This window comes from Brachyhypopomus gauderio, chromosome 7, assembly GCF_052324685.1.
Source record: "Brachyhypopomus gauderio isolate BG-103 chromosome 7, BGAUD_0.2, whole genome shotgun sequence".
NCBI lineage: Eukaryota > Metazoa > Chordata > Actinopteri > Gymnotiformes > Hypopomidae > Brachyhypopomus > Brachyhypopomus gauderio.
In genome coordinates, this window is record NC_135217.1 from 27,461,788 (window position 1) to 27,486,287 (window position 24,500).

The 24,500-nt window shown below is 42.8% G+C and overlaps 1 protein-coding gene across 2 annotated transcripts in view; it reads right to left on the reverse strand.

Moving 5' to 3' along the window:
- LOC143519472 (potassium-transporting ATPase alpha chain 1) overlaps positions 1–24,001 on the reverse strand; it is a 28,089-nt gene extending 4,088 nt beyond the window's left edge. Inside the window, exons 1-12 of one of the 2 annotated variants that reach the window (XM_077012932.1) lie at positions 23,903–24,001; positions 6,096–6,218; positions 5,639–5,698; positions 5,085–5,288; positions 4,723–4,836; positions 3,562–3,696; positions 3,336–3,453; positions 1,300–1,568; positions 888–1,086; positions 695–804; positions 364–498; positions 63–255 (exon numbers count right to left, since the gene is read on the reverse strand). In XM_077012932.1, coding sequence (XP_076869047.1) covers positions 63–255; positions 364–498; positions 695–804; positions 888–1,086; positions 1,300–1,568; positions 3,336–3,453; positions 3,562–3,696; positions 4,723–4,836; positions 5,085–5,288; positions 5,639–5,698; positions 6,096–6,206 — 1,648 coding nt within the window. In that variant the 5' untranslated portion in view covers positions 6,207–6,218; positions 23,903–24,001. Of the gene's footprint in view, positions 1–62; positions 256–363; positions 499–694; positions 805–887; positions 1,087–1,299; positions 1,569–3,335; positions 3,454–3,561; positions 3,697–4,722; positions 4,837–5,084; positions 5,289–5,638; positions 5,699–6,095; positions 6,219–7,620; positions 8,270–23,902 lie in introns of those variants that run through there. The other variant, XM_077012931.1, reaches the window with a different exon arrangement.
- Between the last annotated feature and the right edge of the window lie 499 nt (positions 24,002–24,500).

Genomic DNA, 24,500 nt, shown 5'->3' on the forward strand with positions numbered 1-24,500 from the left:
AGATAGTGTTTTCATTTCTTTTAAATCCTGTATAGTAAAAATATCTTCTGCTGCCCTCTCACCAAGGACTCTCTCCCCAAGACCTCCCAGGTCCATATATGCAGTCTGGAATGCCTCCTTCCATTGCTCGTCTAATGGCAGCTCCTGGCCCTTTATCAGGATAGTTGAGCAGCGCTCCAAAATCCTCTCTGGCGCCCCCTTCATCACCAGTAAGTAGCGCAGGTCCAGTGGATCCTCCAGCTCATGTATTGACAGCTACTCACCACAAGAGGACGACAGAGAACCAGATAACAAATGGACAAAAGTTCGTGTACAATGAATCAGTGAAAAATGTACATGTGTGTTGCCCCAAGTATATCTTACCTGAAACTTATTGGTTGAGTTGAAAGGCACCTCACAGACCTTTTTAAATCGTGCCCTGTAATCTATGATGTTTCCAATGGTCAACTCTGTGAACTTCAGTATGGCTGTCTCAGAGGCATCGCCAACTACTACTCTCTGTGACAGGAATTGTTAGCAGTTAGGATTAGGTAAAAGAACTACAAAGCAAACACATTATTGTGACATGATTAACTTCTGCAAACTTCTAAAGAGAGCAAGAGAGAACACGGGAGAGAGAGAGAGAGAGAGAGAGAGAGAGAGAGAGGTAGTTAGGGCAGGAGAAAGAGTATTATCTGATCTGGCTGACGTTCACCTTGGGGACAGGTACAGTTTCCTGATTGGGTTTGAAAATTGCCCGATTGCATAGACTTGCAACTCGTGCCAGTGCGCGCCATGTTTCTGAGGACTGGTCAAAACTTTGACCTGCACAAAGACAAAGAGAAAGATTTATGACACGTACAGATGCACAGAAAATGTAAAAATCTTCTGGAGCATTTATGTTTCACCTGATTGGTCCTCTGTGGTATCTGCAGCATGGATCATGTTGTCGAACCACAAATGAGCCACAGTCATACGGTTCTGCGTCAAGGTGCCAGTCTTGTCTGAACAGATGACGGATGTAGAGCCCAGGGTCTCCACAGCCTCCAAGTTCTTCACCACACAGTTCTTCCTGGCCAGCCGTTTGGCTGTCAGAGAGAGACAAACCTGCCAGTGGTGGAATAAGCACCATTTATAACCATTCAGGGCTTGTTGACCCAGATACAAAAATATTAACAAAATGTCATCGGATTGATAGTTTAAGATGCAGAAATAAATAAAAAAAACCACTGTAATGTTTCTCTGTAATGTTTTATAGTGATGCTTTAAGGGTGTTTAATTTTTTATCTTGTTTTCTGTTTCAATATTCTGTGTACTCACAGTAACTGTAGCCAAAAGTCCCTCAGGTACGTAAGCCACAACAATGGCCATGAAGAAGATCATGGCTTCCAGGAAGGCATAGCCAATAAACATGGCTACCACAAAGAATGTAAAGCCAAAGAATATGGCCAAGCCAGCGATGATGTCGACGAAATGTTCAATCTCAATGGCGATGGGGGTCTTCTCATTGCCCACCCCAGAGGCGAGGCTGGCAATACGTCCAATGATCGTGCGGTCTCCGGTATTAATGATCATGCCCGTTGCAACACCTGTCCAGGTCAACAGGACAGAAGCAAAGGTGGTAACTATTGATCACTACTGACGATTATTAAATATGATTACTGTAACATTTTAACTGAGGAAGGGATGAGGAAGGGGCAGTCATGGCCTGGTGGTAGGGAACTTGTCTTGTGACCGGAGAGTCGTGGGTTCGATTCCCAGACCTGAGGCCATGACTGAGGTGCCCTTGAGCAAGGCACCTAACCCTAACTGCTCCCCGGGCGCCGGGCTAGGGCTGCCCACCGCTCTGGGCACATGTACACCACTGGTGTGTGTATGTGTGTGTGTTAACTGCACAGATGGGTTAAAAGCGGAGGACAAATTTCGATTGCAGTGTAAAAAATCACAATTGACAAAATATGGCACATTTACATTTTACATTTTCTGCCAGTGCAGAAAAGCAAGATTTATTTAAATAAAAAGAATGCCAGGCATAAGGACAATACGAAACACAGGGAAAATATAAAACAGACACAAGTAAGCAGAAAGGACAATACTAAACTAAACCAACAGGAACCAGGATCTACATGTAGAGAAATGGCGATAAGTGACAAACAGAATATTCATAAAACAACCACGGGTAGAATGACGAACTAAGTAATACAGACGACACCGAACACGAATGAACTAAACACAGCAAGAACAACGCGACTAAGGAACAACAGAACTAGGGCACGAACAAGCTACAAAGGAAGCACACACAGACAAGTAACAAGAGAAAGGGAAAAAGCTACGTGGAGAAATCCAAATATAACATGACAGAAACACGGAGACCAAATACACAGGTTACAGAAAGCAAACGGGACTATTGTAAAAGGAACAAGGGGCGAGAATTAAAGGGAAAACAAAAACACACAATAGTGAAATCACAGGAGAATATTATACGTGGAATCAGGAGACAGAGGAGGAAGAGAGCACTGATAACTGAAACATGGACGGGGACGAAGTGGGTGACAATATGGAGAACTGAAATGGGGACAGGGACCTGGAGCAATACACCAGACACAGAAACTGGAACAGGCACGTGGACAGGAACAGGTACACACACAGGGACTGGGACCAACAGAAAACCGGGGACGGAACATGGCAACAAAGGGAATACGGATAATGGCAAATAAGGATTGGCACGGGGACAATAAACAGGAGCAATGTTCGTCTCTGGCCCACAGGCGGGCAAAGCAGTCTCTATAGGATCTGGAGGGCCCGGCTGGTGGGCAGCAGGGACCGGCTGACGGGCCGCGGGGACGGGAGGAGCCGGTTGGCGGGCAGCGGGGGCCAGAACCGCGGCACAAGGGAGGAGGGCGAAGCTTGGCATGACAATTACTGAATAGTTCATTATGGTCTCATTGTCATGTTTGTGATTGTAGCATTTATGTGCTCAATTTATGCATGCTTCTTATTCACATTGGACATTACACTGTATATGCCCTGTCAGCATAATGAATATCATACATGTATGTATTTTGTACTAGGGCCGAAGAAAAGTTATTCTGTCTTACTGTGTATTGTTATATGGCACATTATTATATGGCTGTGCTGAATATAAGGATCTGGGGTGGGTTTCCCGAAACGTTCGTAGCGCTAAGTACTTTGTAACCTCGTATGAAATGTATGAGGTTAAGAAGTACTTAGCGCTAAGAACGTTTCGGGAAACTCACCCCTGAAGGATATTCTTGACTAATTGGTGGTGAGGCTTCATAATTTCCTGTAGTGTGTATGTGTGTGTGTGTGTGTGTGTGTTAGGGATAGGGCCTTACCCTCCAGGCAGGTGGTGGAGAAGAAGGCGATGTTGCGTGTCTCCAGTGGACTCTCGTGAGTGTACTCCGGGGTCCTTGTCTGAGGCTCTGACTCACCAGTTAGTGATGAATTATCCACCTGAGCACAATGATCAAGACCAATCAGGGGACTTTCAAGGGACCAACTTTGGGACTTTTATCCCAAACATGGGTGTCCATTAGCCCAGGACTTGGAAATTCACCATACCTTGCAGCCCTGTGAGGTGATAATCCGGATGTCTGCTGGAACACGGTCGCCTCCCTTGATCTCCACCAGATCTCCCACCACAAGTAAGTTGGCATTAATCTGGTTCTTCTGGCCATCCCTGATCACGATGGCTTGCTGAAGGTAAACGCAAGTTACCTAGAGCCTTGAATTAATGAATCTTTCAACTTATATAGCGCCTTTTCTAGATACCCAAGGTCGCTTTACAATTTTAGTACAGGTACAACTCTTACACAACCAATCACACACAGCGAGAAGTGGCAGCCAATCACACACAGCGTACTCTCTACCGGAATCCACAACCCCCTGGGGGACTGAATGGGGTGCAGGAAGGGGAGAGAGGACAGACCCTAGTGACAGAGCACCATCCACCACTGGGCATACAAGCACACACACATTCATGCACACTCAGACGACTGTTTTTTTTATTGGACATGAAGAGACATAGACACACACTCAGGGAGAATTTGTCAGGGAATCAGGGACTGCCAATTTACCTAACCTCCATGTCTTTGGACTGTGGGAGGAAACCGGAGATCCCGGAGGAACTCAGACACGGGGAGAACATGGAAACTCCACTCAGATAGGGACTTGAACCCAAGACCCCAGTGCTGAGAGGCAAACGTGCTAACGTGCTAATCACCAAGCCACCATGTTGCCCATGTCACACTGACATAAGATGATACAACATGGCAGGAAGTGTGCTAACATGAATAACCAATACCACTTTTCTACAATAGCAGTACAAAACCACTGTTATTCTGTGAACAGATGCAAAGCACTCTTTGGATAAGAGTGTCTTCTTAATGCCCTAAATGTAAATGTAAATTTAGCAAGTAGGCTAAATTTACGAGGTATAATGGCACAGGTAGAATTCTTTTGTTGTTTAGATTTTGTTATCAGTGCTACGTTTTATATTAAAAGGTTCACTCTCACAATATCTCACAATTTGCACAGAGCTGAGGTAGGTTAAACTTTTGTAGTGCTGTTGCCCTTGAGGATTAAATTCTTTCTGTTGCCCTTGAGGATAGCTTTGCCCATATTAGCATATTGTTATGAGATTTAATTGGTAATATATCATGTTTATATATCAAGTGTATATCATGTTTGTTACGGTGCTGATTTCATCTCATTAGCTCCCACCTGTGGTACAAGATTTTTGAAACTGGCAATGATGTTGGTGCTCTTGAATTCCTGGTAGTACCCAAAACAGCCAGTAACCACAACAACTGCGATGAGAGTAATGGCCAGATAGAGCTGCAGAGGGACACAGACAGAGCCCACTAAGAAATGTATGCTTTTGTATTAAGTAACAATGAAATAATGTTTCCCTCTCTATCAGAAAGCCATTCATGCCCACATCTACTCAGCTATATTGTATTTTCAAGTGACAACAATAATAGCTCATGTCATGATTAGAACATTCAAAAGCCATAAAAATGGAGATTTAAAAATGTTATGTCATGCCAGATTTTAAAGAGGTCAGGTTTGATCATCATGCTCACGTTGTCATAGCTGGCCAAATCTCCCTTCGCACACTCAATGCCGAATGCGATGAAGCAGATGACCGCTGCCACCCACATGAGACACTGCAGGCCTCCAGCCAGCTGCCGGGCAAACTTCACATACTCGGGTGTGCCCTTGGGCGGCTTGAGTTCATTGGGCCCGTCGCGCTCCAAGACTTGCTGGGCCATGACTGAGGTCAGACCCTGTAGGGTGAGAAAGGTCAAGGGAGGAGGTTAGATCACCTGGCACCTGGAACAATGAAACACATTGACATTTGGACTCTGTGATGGAAGCATCAGCACTCATTATGAGAGTTATGCTTGGTGGAATACTTTATAAAGAAAGGCAGAGACTTAAATAAACACGGGACATGAGAGGGGGCTTATTATTATTACACTACATGACAAGTGAAGATATCTATGTGAAGATATCTACAAATGGGCCGTTTTTAAAATGTGAGACAAAATGACCCCTAAGGGAACATCTGTCTTTGATGAGTTTTAGTGTTTTACTGATTGTGTCCAACATTTGGAAATTGAGAATTGAATCTTACTTTGGTAACACTGGTTGAGTATCTCATCTCTAATTCTTCAATTGTGATTTCATGATCATCCTGTATAAATGAACAAATAGACAGCAGTTGTAGGAAATACAGTACCAAAAGTATACTGTTTTCCCTTATAAGCATACCATATCTATAATGAAAATATAAATATAATATTTATCATCCTGTAGAAATGGAACAAATATACAGCAGTTGTAGGAAATACAGTTCCAAAAGTATATTGTTTTCCCTTATCAATCAATCAAATCAATCAAATTTTATTTATATAATGCTTTTTACAACAGTTGTTGTCACAAAGCAGCTTTACAAGTGTCCGAGTCCAAGCCCCCAGTGAGCAAGACAAGGGCGACCATGTCTATGACCATGTCTATAATTATTAACTGATAAACATGTGTAATGCGGCTTTTACAGAATTTCTGTTATCAAAGATTTTTGTACCACTCACAATGTCCATCTCTTTCTTCATGTGCTCCAGTTTTTCTTTTTTCTTGATCTTTTTCTTTTTATTGATCTTCACATCTATTTCACCATCTATGTTGTCCATCTCCACAAACATCTCGTAGGAGTCCTGTGAAGAAGAGGGAAGCAGACTCTTGAGACACCAAACACCTGTTGGTTTAAATTACGTTAGGTTAGGAGTCTTTATGGGCACCTTACCGATTTATTCATGATGCCACACGTAGACCCCGACTCCCTTAACTCGCTGCCCAAATCAATTGATGTCCAAACCCCAAAATTCTTTCCCCCGGAAATCTTGAAAATGTCTTGGTATCCTAAGAGACACCTAGTTTTCACACCACGGGTAACAGAAACTACAAAGAGTGGGTTTATCAGCTGAGTCAGGTTTATATACTACTGCCTTATGCCCTTCACTGCAGGACACATGCACATTGGAAACAACCTGCATTACCAATGTCACCTTCCAAACGTAAGTTTGTGTTGCTTGTCGCTGTTTTATCACCATTGGTGCTTTTGATAGAACAAGATTTCCCCCTTTGTTTGAGAACACTCTACCTGTTGAGTGAGCAAATTTTTTACTTTCAAGGGAAGGTCATTGAATATCTGTATCGCAGCTGAAGCATGTAGAAAGACCTACATCTTCATATAAAATTATCAGCCCTTATAGGTTCCTTTGGTGACCTGGTTTTGACCAAACATCATTTTCATGAGGAAACTGGATGTTGTAAATCTACAATTTTAAGTACTTTTCATACAAACATTTATGAATATAGCCAGCTAACTGGCTATGTTCTTTGTTTGCAAGATTTCTTTGCATCTACATGCTCTGGCCACTTTACTAGGCACAAGGGTTTTTTTTTTATAAAGTTACATTACACTGACCTTCAAAAATCCCTATAATGGAACCCTATGTAATTAACAGTTGAATTTAAGATCCTTTAATTGCTCTCTAAATGTGTCCATAGTTATGCCCCATCAACTTTGAGATAGGATTAACAGAAAGCCTAGAATGAGGAATCAGAATTTATTGATTCTCAGCAACCTTGCTGAGAAGGGAGGCCCGCCTTTGGGTATTATGACACTTATGACGAGTGTGGAGTCGAATGGCTTTATTACCTAAAACAAATAACAAAACAAGGGCTACAACATCAACAACAGCCAATCTAACATAACAGCTAACAGACAGGGAAACCATAGGGACAGTGGCCGTGGGAATCACAGCATATGGGAGAGGGGAAACTGTGACAGATTACTAACCATGGAACAGGAGCAAAATGGGTAAAAAATCTGGGGACAGGCATGGGGACTGGAACAACAACACCTGACACATACTTAGCCACTGGAGATCTTTGGACAGCCACAGGAACAGCCTCTGGCAGGCAGGCCAGACTGCCTCTGGAGACTCCTGGATATCTGCCAGGTCTAGAGGTGCTGCCGCCACTGAGACAGTCTCTGGAGCAAGCCAGATGGCCTTAGGAGGCACATAGATGCTGAGGTGATCTCCCCCTTACCTGTGCTATGCCTGTGTCTGGAAGCTGAGTGGCTGTAGAGAGACAATCTGAAAGAGGAACACCTGCATGGTCCCTCAGGCTCACAGCCCTTCCCACATGTTGAACTGCTGATGACAAATGTGCCCCCCCCCCAAAAAACATGTCTTGGGAGGCTTCCCACTAGTGTTCTGGAAACCAGAAAATATTGTTGGGAATCCATCAAGGTCATCCAACCTTGCAGCAGGCAACCTAGAAATCCTTGCCTGCATCAGGGTTAAGAACTCCTTCAATATCTATACCTTGCCTTACTACTGAGGATGTCAGGGTTGGCCCCAGGGTGGTTCTTCCTGCTGACACTGGGGTAAACTCGCGAGCCAGCTCTAGTTGAGGCTGCTGCAATCAGCAGTGACGATCTACAGCTGTCCTTCCCCTTACTTAAGGGGTATAGCTGTAGTATCTCACTGCTGAATTGTTTAGCCTTCATGCCGTGTGTTGGTCAGCCATTCTTGCAGTTGCAAGGGAGGTGTCTCCCTCGTTTCTCTCCCTCCTTCCCTGCTTATTCGAGTGCTTTTACTTCTGTGCTGCTCGCTGGCCTCCCTCAAGTTTTCCTTCACTGTTATTTCTCTGTCTAAATTGGTTTTCCTTTGGGAAAGGTTTTGAGTTTGTTGTGGTGTCTGCCTGCTGAAGGGAGGAGCCCGGTGCTGCACCATGACAATGTGGTGATGGCCAAGTCATAGGCTGCTTTGTGTGTAGGGACAGATTAATTGCTTATCTAATATTTTTATTAAAAGACACAAACTCGTTACATTGTTCAGTCAATATTCATTCAGGGGCCATTTGTAGGTGCAAATTTGTTAATTTGAACTGAGAACTTGCTATTGCTGATAATGTTGGAGGGAAAAAAGTTTGTCTTGCATTACATAAGATTATATTGTAAACATGTAGCATTTCTTTGCAAATTTCTTTGTGAATCTGATTTTTTTGTTTTTACACCACCTGTGTTCAGCCTTCCTGCATTCTCTCTTGAGTTTGAATGGCAGTATCATTTCTCCATGGTGCTCTCTGTTTGCCTAAAATACTTTTAGCTTTAAGTGGATTAATTTCACAACTCCTAAAACTAACAATTTTTTAGTTTAAATTGTTCAGCAAGTCATCAGTAGACCCATATGATTTGGTGTTTTGCTCATTTTGCTTGTGAAAAGTGTAGTCTCTGCAATTCTTAAAATTGCTATGCCAGGATTTCTGTTCTGTTGAGGCCTGTGTATCAAAGAACACACAGTACTGATCTGATGAAACTACATCCTTAACAGAGGCTGATAAGGTGAGATATGAAATAACCAAATCCAGAGTCTCCAAATCCACTAGTCAAAGTCAAAGTCTCAAATGAGCTATACCTAATGAGCAAGCCAAAGGTGACAGTGGCAAGGAAAAACTCCCTATGATAATGGAGATTAGGAATAAAACTTGGAAGGACCAAGACTCAAAAGGGAACCCATCCTCCATTGGGCGGCCCGTTAGCACAAGTCCGTATTTGTGGTCAAAAGGTGGTTCTATAGTTATGGTTCTAGATCCCCGGCCAAGTAGTTACAGTCCCTTCAGTGCAGATGGTGAGCCTCAGGTAGGAGCTAGCTTCTGCACGTCCTCTTGCGGCAATGGCACATCTAACCACAGCATCAGTATATCCACCGGCAAGCCAAACCATCTCCCAGGTGCTTGTAGGTACTTAAGATAAGATAACCTTTATTGATCCCACGAATGGGAAATTCAGTTTCCCCAGGACCCCGGTGTAAAGCACCGAGAACCTGGAGTGGCCACGCTTCGTGCGCCGCTGTACAGATTAGGGAGAAACATCGAGAGATAACATTGGGAGGAGACAAAAAATATGACCACAGATTATTCTCACGAACAGGACAACAGTCTGTGTGCATGCAAAAAATCCCCATAGCACATACAGCATTGGTAACACAGACAGTAAGCAGAGAGAGGCGTGATCCATTCAGAGAGGGAGGGGGAGCCAGAGGCCTGGCACACAGTTTTTGTGTCAAAGTTCGCGGTGGAAGGCGAAAGCCATCTCTGACAGTCTGTGTGGGGGTAGGAGCAGGTAACCAAGACGACGACCTTCTGGGAGAATTTGTTTGGGCACCAATGCAGATAATCATGAATGAAGAATTTAGCAGGGAGCTAGTCCTTGAGTGTTTGAGCACACAAACTCCCCTTAAGTCAGTGGTCTCCCAACTGATCCAACTTCATGCGTAGAGCATTGATTCCCTCCATGATCAATTCCAGCTTTTTAAAAGTCACAGTCTGTGTTTCAACAGTTCCAACAGTTCCAACAGCTCTACCCACCGCGTCAATCAAGTTGGGCAATTTTCGTGGGCGTTCGATAACTGACCCCACTCTTTTAATTTCCCGATACACCAGGGCAACGCCTAATCCAATCAGCAGAACCCCAGTGATCAAAGTTCCAAATAAGAGCACATCCTCAACATCTTCCAGGGAGAGAAGCGCAAGACACAAACTACGCCACGTCTCCCCTGAGCCAAACACATATCCAGATGAGGACGGTCCATCCAGACATGTGGGTTCTCCCACACCATGACTCCACATGGAAAAAATAATGCCAATTGCGTTGAGAGACCACTTGATCAAATCCATTTTCTTTGCTAAAGTTTGAAGAACCACGTCAGGAAACTAAGACGAGACAAAGAAGCTAAGCTAGCTGAAACGAGGGAGTGCAGGAGCAGAGATAAAGTGCGACTGCCTCTCATGAAAGCCGGAAGAGCATGCAATCGTCTTGGGTAGAAGCATCCAAAAAGATGGACAATACAGGTTGAGTGTATGGACGTCAATTTAAACAACCATTGACTTAAACATACATAGCTCACGTGCCAGTGATTAGCATGTGGCTCCGGCAGGCTAATCTATAGCAGCATAACTAAAGGGAGGGGTTCAGAGGTGACCACAGTCATGAGGGCTCACTGAGACATTGCTTTCCAGCCAAGTCATTGTCACAACTAGAGTGATGCCATGACACCACTGGATGACAGCACCAACATCTCAGATTACCAGAAGTCTCAACGTCTGGGGGCCCCCGAGCCCCACACCTTTACAAGGGGAATATTAACTGAAGGCTTGATTAAATAGGTGAGTCTTAAGTCTAGATTTAAAGATTGGAACTATGTCAGAATCTTGGATTGGAGCTGAAAGGCTATTCCATAATTGAGGGGCTTTAAAGGAGAAAGCTCTGCCTCCGGCTGTAGTCTTACAAATTTTTGGAGAAAAGGGAAATCCAGCATTTTGGGAGTGCAAAGGGCGAGATGGGTTTTAGTAAGCAATGAGTTCACTCAAATATAGTGGGGCAAGACCATTTAACCCCTTATAAGTCAACAACAGAATTTTAAATTCAATTCGATATTTAACTGGAAGCTAGTGTAATGCCATGAGAGTGGGACTAGTATGATCGAATTTTCTAGCCTTAGTTAGGACTCTAGCTGCAGCATGTTGTACAAGTTGTAGCTTCTTTATGGACTGTTTAGAACAGGTATCACCAAATGGCGGACCGCGGTCCGAATCCGGACCCGAACGCCGTCCTGTCCGGACCCAATCACATTCCTGATTAACTGGATACGGACCCAAATGCCAAAAAATTTTAACGGGAGACTATATTTTAAAATAAAAATTTTATTTTCAGACGAGTGTTACGTTCGCCCCCCCCGCTCCGCTCAACAACTTTCGTTCGCCACCGCGGACCCGGACCTAAGGTCTGAGCTATCTGCCAAAAATGGACCGCGGAAAGATTTAATTGATTACCCCTGGTTTAGAACATCAAATTAGAAGACCATTACAGTTGTCCAATCTTGATGTGACAAAAGCATGGACCAGTTTCTCTGCATCAGCTAACGAAAGCAAGTGTCTCACCTTGGCAATATTACGTAAATGGAAAAAGGCAGCTTTAGTGACATTGCATATATGTGTGTCAAATGAAAGATCCGAATAAATGGTGACACCTAAGCTTTTTGCAGTAGATTTAGGTGTTACTGAAAAACCATCTAGAGTAAGGTGAATATCAGCCTAATTGCTTCTAGCAGCTTTGGGCCCAAGAATCAGCACCTCAGTCTTATTGGAATTGCCTTTATTGTCATTATAATTTGCATTCATTGCATTACAATGCATCAAATTTCATTGTAATGCAAATTATAATGACAATAAAGGCGATTCTGTTTATCTGAATTTAGTTGAAGAACATTAGATGCCATCCAGTTTTTAATGTCCTGGACGCAGTTCTCAGTCTTGAGAGTAGTAGTGATATCATCTGGATTGTCATATATATACAACTGAGTATCATCTGCATAGCAATGGAAGCTAATAATACCATGCCTACGAATGATAGTGCCCAGTGGTAGCATATATAATGAGAATAATATGGTGCCCAGTACAGATCCTTGTGGGATGCCATATTTTACCTTAGTACGTTTTGAGCATTCGTTATTTACTAGTACAAATTGGTAACGATCTGTCAGGTAGGAATTTTACTAGTCTAGCACAGAGTTCCTTCCTAACTATCTTTTGAACTTCCAGTTTGTATGTTAAAATCCCCAGCAATTATAAAATGATCAAAATTAGTTGAAATTAGTAAAATCTGCATTGTACCTTTTTAAGGCCTATAGACTGTTACTGTTATATTTTGAGGATCCCAGAAAGAACTACACATAGATACTCAAAGGATGTAAAATAACCAAATTATTGTAAGGAACCTTTAAATAGAACAGCTATATCTCCATCTTTACTGCTGACTCGAGTGACATTTATGAAGACGTTTGGTAGTGCTGACTCAATACGGTTGTGGCAATAGGCCTACTTTAATTTAGCCATGTTTCAGTTAGAAACATATAATCAAGCCCATGGATTATAATAAAATCACAATATGCACAACACAAGTTAAAAAATGACCCGCATACTTTTCCAATATTATTTCATGCTGGCAGGGTCTTTTGAAATCTATTAATTTTATGAATTGTTACGGTACAGAGGCCAGCTGGCCCCGTCAGCATCGGAAGTAATCTACTGTATGTCGCCTTGTTCTTTGCGTTGTGTTCGTCCCTCAGGTAGGCGTGGCCCATTAGGGAGTTCACCACCTGAGGGTCGTTTGTCTGTCTATTTATGCCTTGTATTTGTACATGTTGACTGCTGGTTATTCTAGCCTTAATTTGGATTATGTCACGGGTTTTGCATATGTGCACATTAAATTATCCACTTTCTCTGAGACTGGTGTGATCAGTTCCTTATTTTTGCTTTTTCCCCACCCATCACATGAACATTCCAAGTAGTAATTAAATATCTTCTTTTTGATTACCATTGATCATTATTTTCATTTTTACTTCAATACTGTATGAACAAAAATAGTTTGTATATTACTACATTGAATTTATACACATGGGTCAAAAATTATCCATTCGGCACCATAGGCAGAATGAAGCATCTTTAGTATAACCAAAAAATCTTAAGATTATGATGACTACAAGACAAATATGACAAAGACAAGAACAGCAAGACTGGGAAAACTTTGGAAGACTAATGATGCAACAAAGACTGAACAGTCACGGGACAGCTCCGGACCCCTCCTTTTGGGCATGTGTTTATGTCGTCTGCGTCTGGTTATGTCCATGTTTGTAGTTCCGTGGGTGTGGGTCGTTTGTACACATGTTCATCAGTCTCACCTGTGCCTCGTCTCGTGATCACAGGGGATTGTGTAGTTCGTCTATTTAATGTGTGTTCGCGCAATGTCTCGTGCTCGTCTTTGTCTGAAGCTCGTGCTGTGTAAATGTTATATGTGCTGAGTCCTTGCACGATCCGCGCTGGACTTTATCGTTGTGTGTAAATAAATGTCGTTGTGAGAACGTTACATAGCTCGTCGTGTCTGCCTCCTCTCACCGTAACAACACAGACAAGGGAAAAAGGAACAGGTGAAAAGATGGAGTGGAAGCTCAGGTGAGGGGGGTGAACAGACTGTCCCCTCTTCTCTCAAAATAACTGCTGTCACACCTACACTCAAAAAACCTGGTCTAAAATTATCTTTGCTATCTAATTACAGACCCATCTCGAACCTCCCATTAATGGCTAAAATTATGGAAAAAATTGTTGCCATGCAACTGCATGACACTGTAGGAGCCTTTTCAGTCTGGTTTTCAGACTCTACACAGTTTTGAGTCTGCTCTCTTAAGAGTTGCAAACGATCTCCTGCTCGCAGCAGATTGCAGGCTATTCAGCATTCTGGTCCTCTTGGACCTCACTGCTGCTTTTAACATAAACATAACATTCTTCTTTCCAGATTACAGTATATCGATGTTACAGGATTGGCTCTTAGTTGGCTACAGTGTTATCTCACCAACAGGCAACAATTTATATCACTAGGCTCCTACAGATCTTCCACTACACCTGTCACTCAGGCGGTACCCCAGGGCTCTGTTCTTGGACCCCTTGTATTCATTCTCTACATTTCCCCCTTAAGCATGATCATCCTGAAACATGGACTTAATTTCCACTTCTATGCTGATGACATTAATTGTGCTTCTATTAAGCCTTCTCATACTATCAAGAACCTTGGTTGTCTATCTGACTCAACAGTTCATATAAGTTTTGTAACTAAGACAGCATTCCACCACCTGTGCAATATTGCCAAACGATGCCAAAATGCTTGTTCACACCTTCATTTTTTCATGTCTCGATTACTGCAATTCCCCCTTCGGTCTTCCAGCTAAACTTTTAAACCGCCTTCAGTACATCCAGAACTCTGCAGCACGAGTTCTCACATCTACTAAGCGCTCTGCGCACATCACACCCGTCCTTCAGCAGTTAAACTGGTTACCTGTCACTTGCAGAATCAACTACAAAATTCTGATTCTTTCATTCAAGGCTCTGTGATGCGGTCGGAAGATCCGACTCATCACCAACCGCAGGCTACCAACCCAGAGACAAGTAATGACAATCTTTTTATATATTATGGACTACAATTTGATATGCGTGTGTATTGAATGTATGATGACGGCCGTCGAATGTGTGGAGCGTATGTGTGATTGTTGTGTGAAGTTGCTTTGATTTTAGATTACCGGAGTTGGGAGAGAGGGGGTGTGACCCGCACCTGCTGGGGGAGGAGCCTATAATTTAAAAGGCGTGCAAGCGAACCAGCAGGGGAGGGGGGGGGGGGGGGGAGTGTGTCCTTGCTATTGCGTTGCGTCGGGCCTGACGCTGTTGACTTTGTAGTTGTTTGTAAGAGAAAATAAAGTGTGAGAAAAGGAAGAAACGGAATCCTGATCTCTCTGAAACTCTATTCCCGAGTGCCTCCATACCACTACTGGCTCACTCTACCACAGGCTCTTCATGGTCTTGCCCCTGCATATCTCATCAAGGTTTATCATCCCTCTCGCACCCTTAGATCCTCTTACCTAAACTCTGGAACACTCTGCCTCAATCTCTTCATAACTGTTCTACTCTGTCTTCTTTCAAAAACCAACTTCAAACTTTTCTCTTTACCTCTCATTATTCTTCCTACGTGTGTGTCCCCTCATATATGTGATGTTAAGCATCCTTAGGTTTGTGAAAGGTGCTATATAAATGTATACAAATGTAACCTTATTATTCTGGATTGGTGGGGAAAACAGAGGCAGGGATGAACAAATGATACAAGACAGGTGTGGCACAAAACAGGTGTGAGCAATCAAAAACAAGCACAAAAAAGTCAGGAAGTAAATATGAAACACAGCACAAGTGGACAACTACTACAAAATAAAACAGGAACTAAATAACAGAACCAGGACATGTAACGTTTTAACAGGAGAGGAGTGACATAAACGCAAGTTTTTAAGCTTTAAGCCCCCCCCCCCCCCCCTCCCCCGGCTTACGTCATTTGAATTTCCTCTGTAGCAGACAATCCTTGAGTTAGGTCATATAGTATATAATATAGCCACACATCAAAGCTGTTTCTGACAGCTGACTGGTTTATACTTGACGCGTCTCGAGCGGCGTGAGGGTCCGTATGGCGAAAATGATGTAATCTCAGTGGCTCCACCCGTGCGCGAGGGCCTCACGCGCTGTCGATTCGCAAGGTTGTGCACCTCTCAACTTTTGTAACTTTGCGCGCACCGCGCCTCAGCGCAATGAACAAAGTCATGTTTGCGGAGTTCATACACATTTACAAGGTGGAATTCAAGCACTTGTACGTCACTTTAAAGGTCCAGTTCAATATTTCCCAGCACGTTAAACTTAATTAAGTTAAATATTTATACATATGCTCAAAATGATTTGTAATAATTAGCTTTTTATCACATTATTTAATGGTTATTAATTTTCAAAATTTCCAATCTTAACGTCTTCACGTTCTCTCATGTTCCGTCCTGGAATTACAAGAGGCTCGTATTTGTTAACGTAATACAAGAGAACTGTTCAGTCAGACAGCTATTTGTTGTGAAACGAAGTAGTTACAATTTCAAGCATTTTCAAGTACTTTAGCCTCAATTCTTTCAAACCTGGAACCAGTTACTGTATATATAATGGACGGTACGTCGCCGTTGACTCCCATTGTGAACTTTTGAAGCCACCAAGATGGCCACACGGACACCGCCATCTTGGATGCGCTTGCGCAGTAGATGAAAATTGGAGCCAGAGCATGCGCATTAGAACCGGTAGGCAGGACAATATCTCCGCCAGAGACCGTATCTCCGCCCAACATTCGTTAGGATACGCCCACCAGTATAGAAACTTTTGACGTTTTACAAAATAAACAAAGGTAAAAGGTTTTAATACTGCTGTCGAGAGTTTTGCTGTCGAGAGTTTTGATGTTGAGCGCGTTCACGTTTGAGCGTCTGGTATTAGATGTCAACCAACACAGCTATTAACTGTCAATCACCTTATCGCCACACCCCTTTAAATAACACTTAATAACTTCTATAAAATCTGTTTATCATAGAGAAAAACACTGGGAGAGATACTAACGCAGTGGGGTGTTATAGAATTGACAAAATATAATTGCTCAAAAAACTTATTTTATGTGTAATAAAAATTCAAAGTTTCTCGTCCGGCCCATTCGCTTACATGGGAATGGGCGGGGTTAAAAGTTGTACTGCAGCCAGCCACTAGAGGGCAGCTGACTCACGGAGGCTTCACTTTTCACTCGTGTCGTCCAGTCCACTTATATATACGGTCTCTGCCTGGAACACAATACAACATTACAATTCGTCAGGTAAATGTTTTTCCTTTCTTTTCTGTGCTCCAGATTTCTGTTTTCTTTAACTATCCACCACTGTATTTCCCGCTGTTGGGCGGGTACCAGCCGGCTACAGTCGGTGCTGGATCAAACCATTTTCAGTGGGAGGCGGGGGTGTATGCACTTAATGGAAAATATGCAAAAAAAAACATATTTTTTAGCCATTGAGTTTATTTTGAGTACAGAATTTTATATTAATGATTTCAAGATTATATTTAAAATTATAGACTTTAAATAAAAAAAAATAATTGTTGGGCTCTTTGATGGGCCCCCCTGGCCCTGGACAACAGACCTGGGTGTCCCACCCCTGTCGACGGGGCTGCCTACAGGAATAAGATACCGAAATAAAACTCTGAACCGGGAAGGCAAGACAACTAGGGAAAACACATACACAATGCACTAAAAAAACGTAAGGGAGTAACAGAGAGGGAAACAGCGACTAACGGCGGGAGAGAGAGATAAGTAACAGAGCACAGCTACAGACAGATAAACCAGACTACAGAAACATAACTAGGGATATGCGTAGAGGAAGGGAAACCGACAAACAATACAACTTTAAACTGGGACAGATTACGCTGAGCGGGGATGCAGGGCAACGAGAAAACATATCTATATAAAAATCTGTGGAGATAAGGCAGAGAACATGAGCAGGAAACGAATAGCAGAGAAAAGGAGCGAGCAGGAAAACCACGGAGGGACTCACGTACAAACAATGACCGACACAGGAGTGAAACACCACAGGGATGAAAACACTGAAACACGGGAGTGTAATGAGACTCAGGTGTGGGCACTAAAGACAGGGGCGTGACAGACAGAGGGAGAAACCATGGGAACGGGGAAACTGGGCAGGACCAGGGAGGAGGGAGGGGCTGGATGTGACAGGACAAGAAATAACAGAACAATGATAACAGTAATGTCTAAAGTAATGTTAGAACACATGAAAAAAATAATTTTGGGAGCTATGTTGAGCCGTGAAATGATAAATGCATGTAGGTCGTGTCTAACAAATGTGTGTAAACTTCATGTAGCGTAGACTGAAGACTCACCTGTTTGTTGAGTTCTTACCAGAGCACTAACTCGGCTGATACCACTTGCCATGGTTCTTAAATTGTATGTCTGTCTATGGTTATTTGTGCTTCTTGGCAAATGTCTAACTTGCAAAACCCTAGGTAATGACATTGACACCTGTAGATTAGTAGTAGTCTGACTCAATGGTGTCTTGAATTCTGGCCTATCCGTACTACTATGTAGGATGTATTCTGTGATCAGAAGCAAAGCACTTTGTAAGTCGCTCTGGATAAGAGCGTCTGCTAAATGCCGTAAATGTAAATGGAAAATGTAGAAATACAAAATCACCTTATTGTTTACCCTTCCTGTTACAGTGTCATATGGATGTCAGTCTTTCCTTGTGTCTGCGATGTGGACTCGGGCACTGCCAGCAACCTGATGAGCCAGAGCATTGCTGACTATCTGGGGATGTGGCTGGTCCCTCTCTCATCATCCAGACACGTCATAGCACTGGATATCGGACCTGTTGGCAGCGGCTTCATAACTCATCACACCACGCTGCAGGGCTTATCCACTGTCCCAAGAGGAGGAGCAAGCCGTGGAGCAGTACATCAGGGAGGCTTTAGCTCAAGGCTACATCCACCCCTCCACCTCGCCCGCCTCAGCCAGCGTTTTCTTTGTAAAGAGAAAGACAGGGGGGCTGAGGCCATGCTTAGATTATTGAGGGCTCAAAGCCCTGTTGGGTAAATAATGTTGGTGCCAGCAGCCCTGGAGCAAGGTATTTTTCCAAATTAGATCTACACAGTGCCTACAATCTCATCCGCATAGGCGAGAAGGATGAGTGGAAGATGGCATTTAGTACCGCCACTGGTCACTATGAGTACCAAGTACTGCCGTATGTCCTCGCCACAGTGCCGTCCATCTTCCAGGCGTTCATTAATGAGGTGTTAAGGGAATATTTGAAATCAGTCATCACCTATATCGATAACATTTTGATTTATTCCTCTTCCTTAGACCAACACGTGCATGACGTATGTGCAGTTCTGAACACTCGCTTGCACATTCAGCTGTATTGAAAGCATAAGAAGTGCAAGAGGTAAATGTCCTGGGTTACGTCATCAGGCAGGGCTCCATGTGCATGCAGCCATGCAAGGTGGAGGCAGTGATCAGATAGCAAAGACTCCAGACGCGACTTGAGCTCCAACAATTCCCGGCAAACTTTTATCGGCGGATTATCTGATCACTAACCACCCCAGCTAAGACTCTCACTGACCTGCCCCGGGGGTCGAGCGATGTGGCTTAAGTGGGGAGAGGAAGCTGAGCAGGTTCAAGGCTCTTAAGTCCACATTTGCCTTTGCCCCATTACTGCAACTGCCAGACCCCAAACATCCCTTTTTCGTCGAGGTAGACGCCTCCGACGTTGGAGTAGGAGCAGTGCTTTCACAAAATACCAGGAAGAGAGGCAGGCTTCAGACAGTAGCGCACTTTTCAAAGAAGCTGACTCCATTGGAGTGTAACTGTGGTGTTGGAGATAGAGCTGCTGGCAATGAAGCTTGCCTTTTGAGGAGTGGAGGCACTGGCTTGCTGGCTTGATGATCACCGATCACAAAACCTTTAGTACCTCAATACCACCAATAGGTTTAAGATCGGTGGTAGGATCGGTGGCCACTCATCTTCTCCTGGTTTGTGTTCACTGTAACGTGTCAGCCAGGAGAGAAGAACGTGAGGGCAGACATGCTCTCTCGGTAACACGACCACCTCGCCATTTCTACCTGCGAAGAGCCAGCCCTACCTCTCTTACTTAGCCTGGACCCTGGATCCATGAGGAATACCTTGAATGCTGAATGATTAAATTGATTTATTGCAAAGATATATAATATGTTGTGCATCAAAGGCATAATTGAGATACAGTTACTTATGAATATTACCCACAGTAATATATGAGCAAAGGTAATTTACATAAGACATTCCTTTTTTCTGCAGTTCATGAAATTAGTCAATCCATGAATGGCAGAGAACGAGATAGAGAGAGTGGCATGTAGGCTGAAGCCAAAGGTTGGCATCTGCTAGCTGCCAGAAGGAGGCATCAGTGTATTTTCCTTCGTTTCCTACAATCTTTCCCATCTTGATTATTATTGGCTAGCTTTGGACAAACAGGTGCGGATATTCCAGGAAATAACGAACTAGGTATACAGTAGAACCCTGGAAGTCGACCGTGTTGTAAATGTTTTTCCTCACCAGATATTTAGGGAAAACTTATATAAAGTCACTTTATGACTAGGGCTGTCTTTTCATATGTTTGCTTATTTAAATGTTATGTTTATTATTATGTTTTTTTTTATTACACCAATTACAAATGCACACACACACACACACATAGTAAAGTAAACACACAGTAAATGCACAGTAAACATACACACCCTAGCTCATATACAGCTGCTTAACAACAGGTCCAGCAGGACATGTCATGCTTTTACTAATAAAGTACGATATTCCTTTTACCTGCCAGTACACAGATGACTATTTAAAAACATTGAGGACAATGGACAGAAGTGAAGCACTTCCATGTCATTACCAGTAAGAATTACATCCTGGTAAATGATTATCAGACACGTCACATTATTACATCAAGTTTAACTTGAACTACCTGTTTCAGATACCTGTCTCAGCATTTACCTCACTGGGTTTATTAATGAAGCCATGAAGACAAAGCTGCCCACCTGTCCACCTGTCCACCTGACTCACGCTCCACACCCAGGACGAAGGTTTTGATGTTTAGTGGTCTGCAGAATTTATGATGTGTAAATATATGGAGACATAAAGTATAAATATACAGACAAATGTTTAATATGCTGTGAACATTTTCAGTTTTATGATATCACAGATTATGTGGTTTATCTTCCGACACTCTTTAGAATATCCTATACTCTAAACCCTAGCTTTTTGTGAAGTATCGCCACTGTATTTTCCAGTACCTACTGAAAAGTTTACTAAGATGTTTATTGTATTCTTTTGGTCACAAATGCAATTTCTGGTTTTCGGAATCTTTCTTTTTGCCCTTGGTTTAATGGGTTTTCCTTGTTATCTATTAACTAGATAAACACATCTAGATTAACTATATCTATTGACTACAGCTTGTAATGTGAGTGGCACAGTAGGGGTCAAAGAGCAACAGTTTACTAAAGGCACAAGGCTGTAAGTAATAACTCAGATGTAGGAGACAGCAGCGTGACGTAGATAAGGCTTAGGAACACGCAGTGAAGAAGTGAAGGACCTGTGGGCTTAAATCTGGGTTTTCCTAGGAACTCCTGCCATACCCCTGTAAATGTAAATTGGACACCCTGGTTGTACAGTGTCTTCGGGTAGCCCAAACTCAGTAGCGAACCGTGACCATTAAACCTGGGCCTGCCCACTAAGAGGGAATATATGATTGGTCAATTTTACTGTCATTTGAAACTGGTATTGCGCTGAATAATAATTGCCTGGCTCTCTGTAAACGAACAGCGGGACCAGCAATCACCAACATTCTGCGGAGGCATTACAGTCCTGATAAAGGGAGACAGGCTCACAGTGGAGGTCTGCGCGGGACTGCTTTTTAAATCCCGCTCCCGCCCCCCCTGCCCGCTCCCGCCTGTTTTAATCCCGCACCCACCCGCCACATACACATTTCTGTCGCCCCCGCCTGCAATCCTAATATGAATTTAATTAATTAAATTTAGAAATTTTCTTATGTATTTATTAAAACGGCAATATAGCGATGAATCGCGCTGTCCCATTTCTTACCACAGTCCAAACACGTGCCATCAGGTGACGTACACCAACACTTTCTGACATCTATCACAACAAGCAAATGGTAGACGATTTCCATCTCCATTAATTACAATGGAATATGACTTCCATATTGCAGACCTATAGCTCACAGGCTTCCACTTAACCCCTCACATTCAAACACAGATTGAATAGACACGGTTGAATAGACACGGTTGAATTTATTTGCTTATATTTGTGTAATTGTTTAGATGTTGATTGTCAAACTGTAAGTAGATAAAATAAAAATTGGATAAATTATATATATTTATGTTTTAAGAATATTTAAGGCCCTTAGAGAGGGCACAGAGGGCCCTGACGGTTCCCCACTGCCCCAAATTCCTAAAAACATCCCAGAAGAGCAGGCCAGCTGTTTATAGTGCAGTGGGTCTTAAACCTTTATACTATCTACTACTGATTACATAATTGCTTGGACGACAGCCCTCATCTATGTCTGGTGCTGTTAGTACTACTTCTCCGTGGATGCGAGGCACCCGGTCAAGGATACCCTGCCTCTCCACACCATGCAGGGGGTTTGTATTACTTAGATACATAGGGAGTACAGAACATTCTGTGTCCATTTATGTACTTCCTGTGTGTGGGTGTGTATGTGTTCTCCCGCTTCATCAACCTAATGTGTTACACGAGGGGGTGGGGGGCTTGTTTTGTGTTTAGTAGGGCTGGTCCTACTCGCTTCAGATGAGTATCCGTTACGGATAAAGCATTTTTGACAAGTACGAGCATGAACCGAGTAAAACTCCGTGCCAGTGTTGAAGAAAAATGCACATTGGGTAAGCGACTGTCTTCACGATCTGTGATTGGCCACACAGAGCACCCGCCCCTCCCTACAGACAGGTCTCTGCAGGCTGAGCTGTGCCTCCCACGAACACACACAGACAGTCAGTGACTTATCTCTCTGTGCATGGCTTGACTCGAGCTCATATTGCTTGTGCATTCAATAACTGTGCATTCACGCCGAAAGCGATAAAATTGCTCTCCGTCGCCGAGTCGCCAGCATCGCGTCGCGTGGGGTCCAACATCATGCCGGCATGCAGCACGTGACAGATGCAAATCATGATTTTAAAGCAGGACGCAGTATTTATTTATTTTAATCTATTGATGACAGGACACACGATTATAAAGGAGTGCGTGTATAAAACATATATAGTATATAAACCTAAACTGTTTATGTAATTTTTTTACTTTTTACCCCAGACCCGAAGATCAAACAGGAATAAAAAAATCATAACCAATAATAGGGTATATGCTAATTTATTGCAGATGTTTTTTAACAAATGAACAGTATTCCCTGCAAAAATAAACATTTTTGGGGGGGAAACTGTCCTGTATAAATTCTTAACACCCCTGAGATGTGTACCTGGTACGCCGACCATTACTGACAGCTTTTGCAATGCTTCATTTTTTTTACGAGGTCCCTGTAAATAAACAGGAACACATCGTAAAGTGCAGGACATCCAGAGACCAGTGTTGTATAAAGTATTAGAGACCCATACTTGAGTAAAAGTACAAGTACTCTATCAAAAATTTTACTTGAGTAGAAGTTGAAGTGTTCTTTAAAAACTTTACTTAAGTAGAAGTACAGAAGTATTCAGCATTTTTTGTACTTAAGTATTGCAAGTAGTTTATTCTGAAATTTATTACTCAAGTACTGAAAGTAAAAAGTACAAGTACTGTGTTTTTAATTAATTAAAGAAAGCCATCAAAGTTTGATTATCATAAATTTTTATATATCACTTACAAATCAAAGATGTCAAAGACAAATACAAGTTGTCTGTATGTATAAACAAGTAGCAACTTAAAAAAACTGGGCTTAACACTTTGTACACAAAAAACAGATAACCTATGTCCCGCTACGTCGTAGGTTTGATGCAGAAGTACAAGTTTGCCTTAATTTAGCTGAGAAAACGAGGTGTATTTTGGACGTAAAATCCATCCGTCAGGTTCTAAGGGTGAGCCTACTGTCCTGCGTTTACCCCTAACAAATGCCCTTACACTATAAAAACACTACACTATAAAAATGGGCACATAATTAGTCAGCATGAAGAGACACTGCTTACTGTTGCTAAAAACACAACTCAGCGTGACATCGCCTTTATGATTGCCAGCTAATGTTAAGTGAATACTGCAGCACGTCATGAACATAATTAGGTTAGTTAGCTAAGATATCTAACCTAACTGTGTCTTCTGTGCGTTATATGTATAACTTACATTGATGTGGGGTGGTCTCCTTCCTCACCGCCACGATCACTCGATGTTAAAGGTGTGGAAAGTGTCAGAGTTCGACCCAGGCACGTGCCTCCTGCTGCCACTAGACGGAGCCCGCGAACTGGAACCAGGGGCAATCAAGCCCGATAGGTTGCACCTGTTCAGCAGCCTATTTAAGACAAGCGACTTCAGCAACTCATTGCTGAAGTTGTTTGTTGTTCCGTACACACACAGCCCAAGCCAGTTTTATCTCATCTCTGGACTTCTCCTCGTTTCTCTAGTTCTCCTGTTTCTACCCTGAGCTTTCTCAGGTTGTTTTTTGTTTCCTTCCGTCTTTTCCCTCTTTTGTTCTTAGTTGGTTTGTTCTCCAGTGTTTTGGTTAACAGACTGACAGGTAACCAGGTAGAAGCTATAGGTCGTTACCATAGCTTCCTCTTTTGTTTCTTATTTTTTCCCTTCCCCTCTGACACGTCGAGTTTGTCTCCGTGTACTTTTCGTTTTTTCCCATTTTTCTTTTGTGGACGCGTTGTATTTCTTTCCGCGTGTTTTTTGTTTGTTTTACTTACCTGGTCTTTACACACGTCGAGCTTCTCCGTGTTGT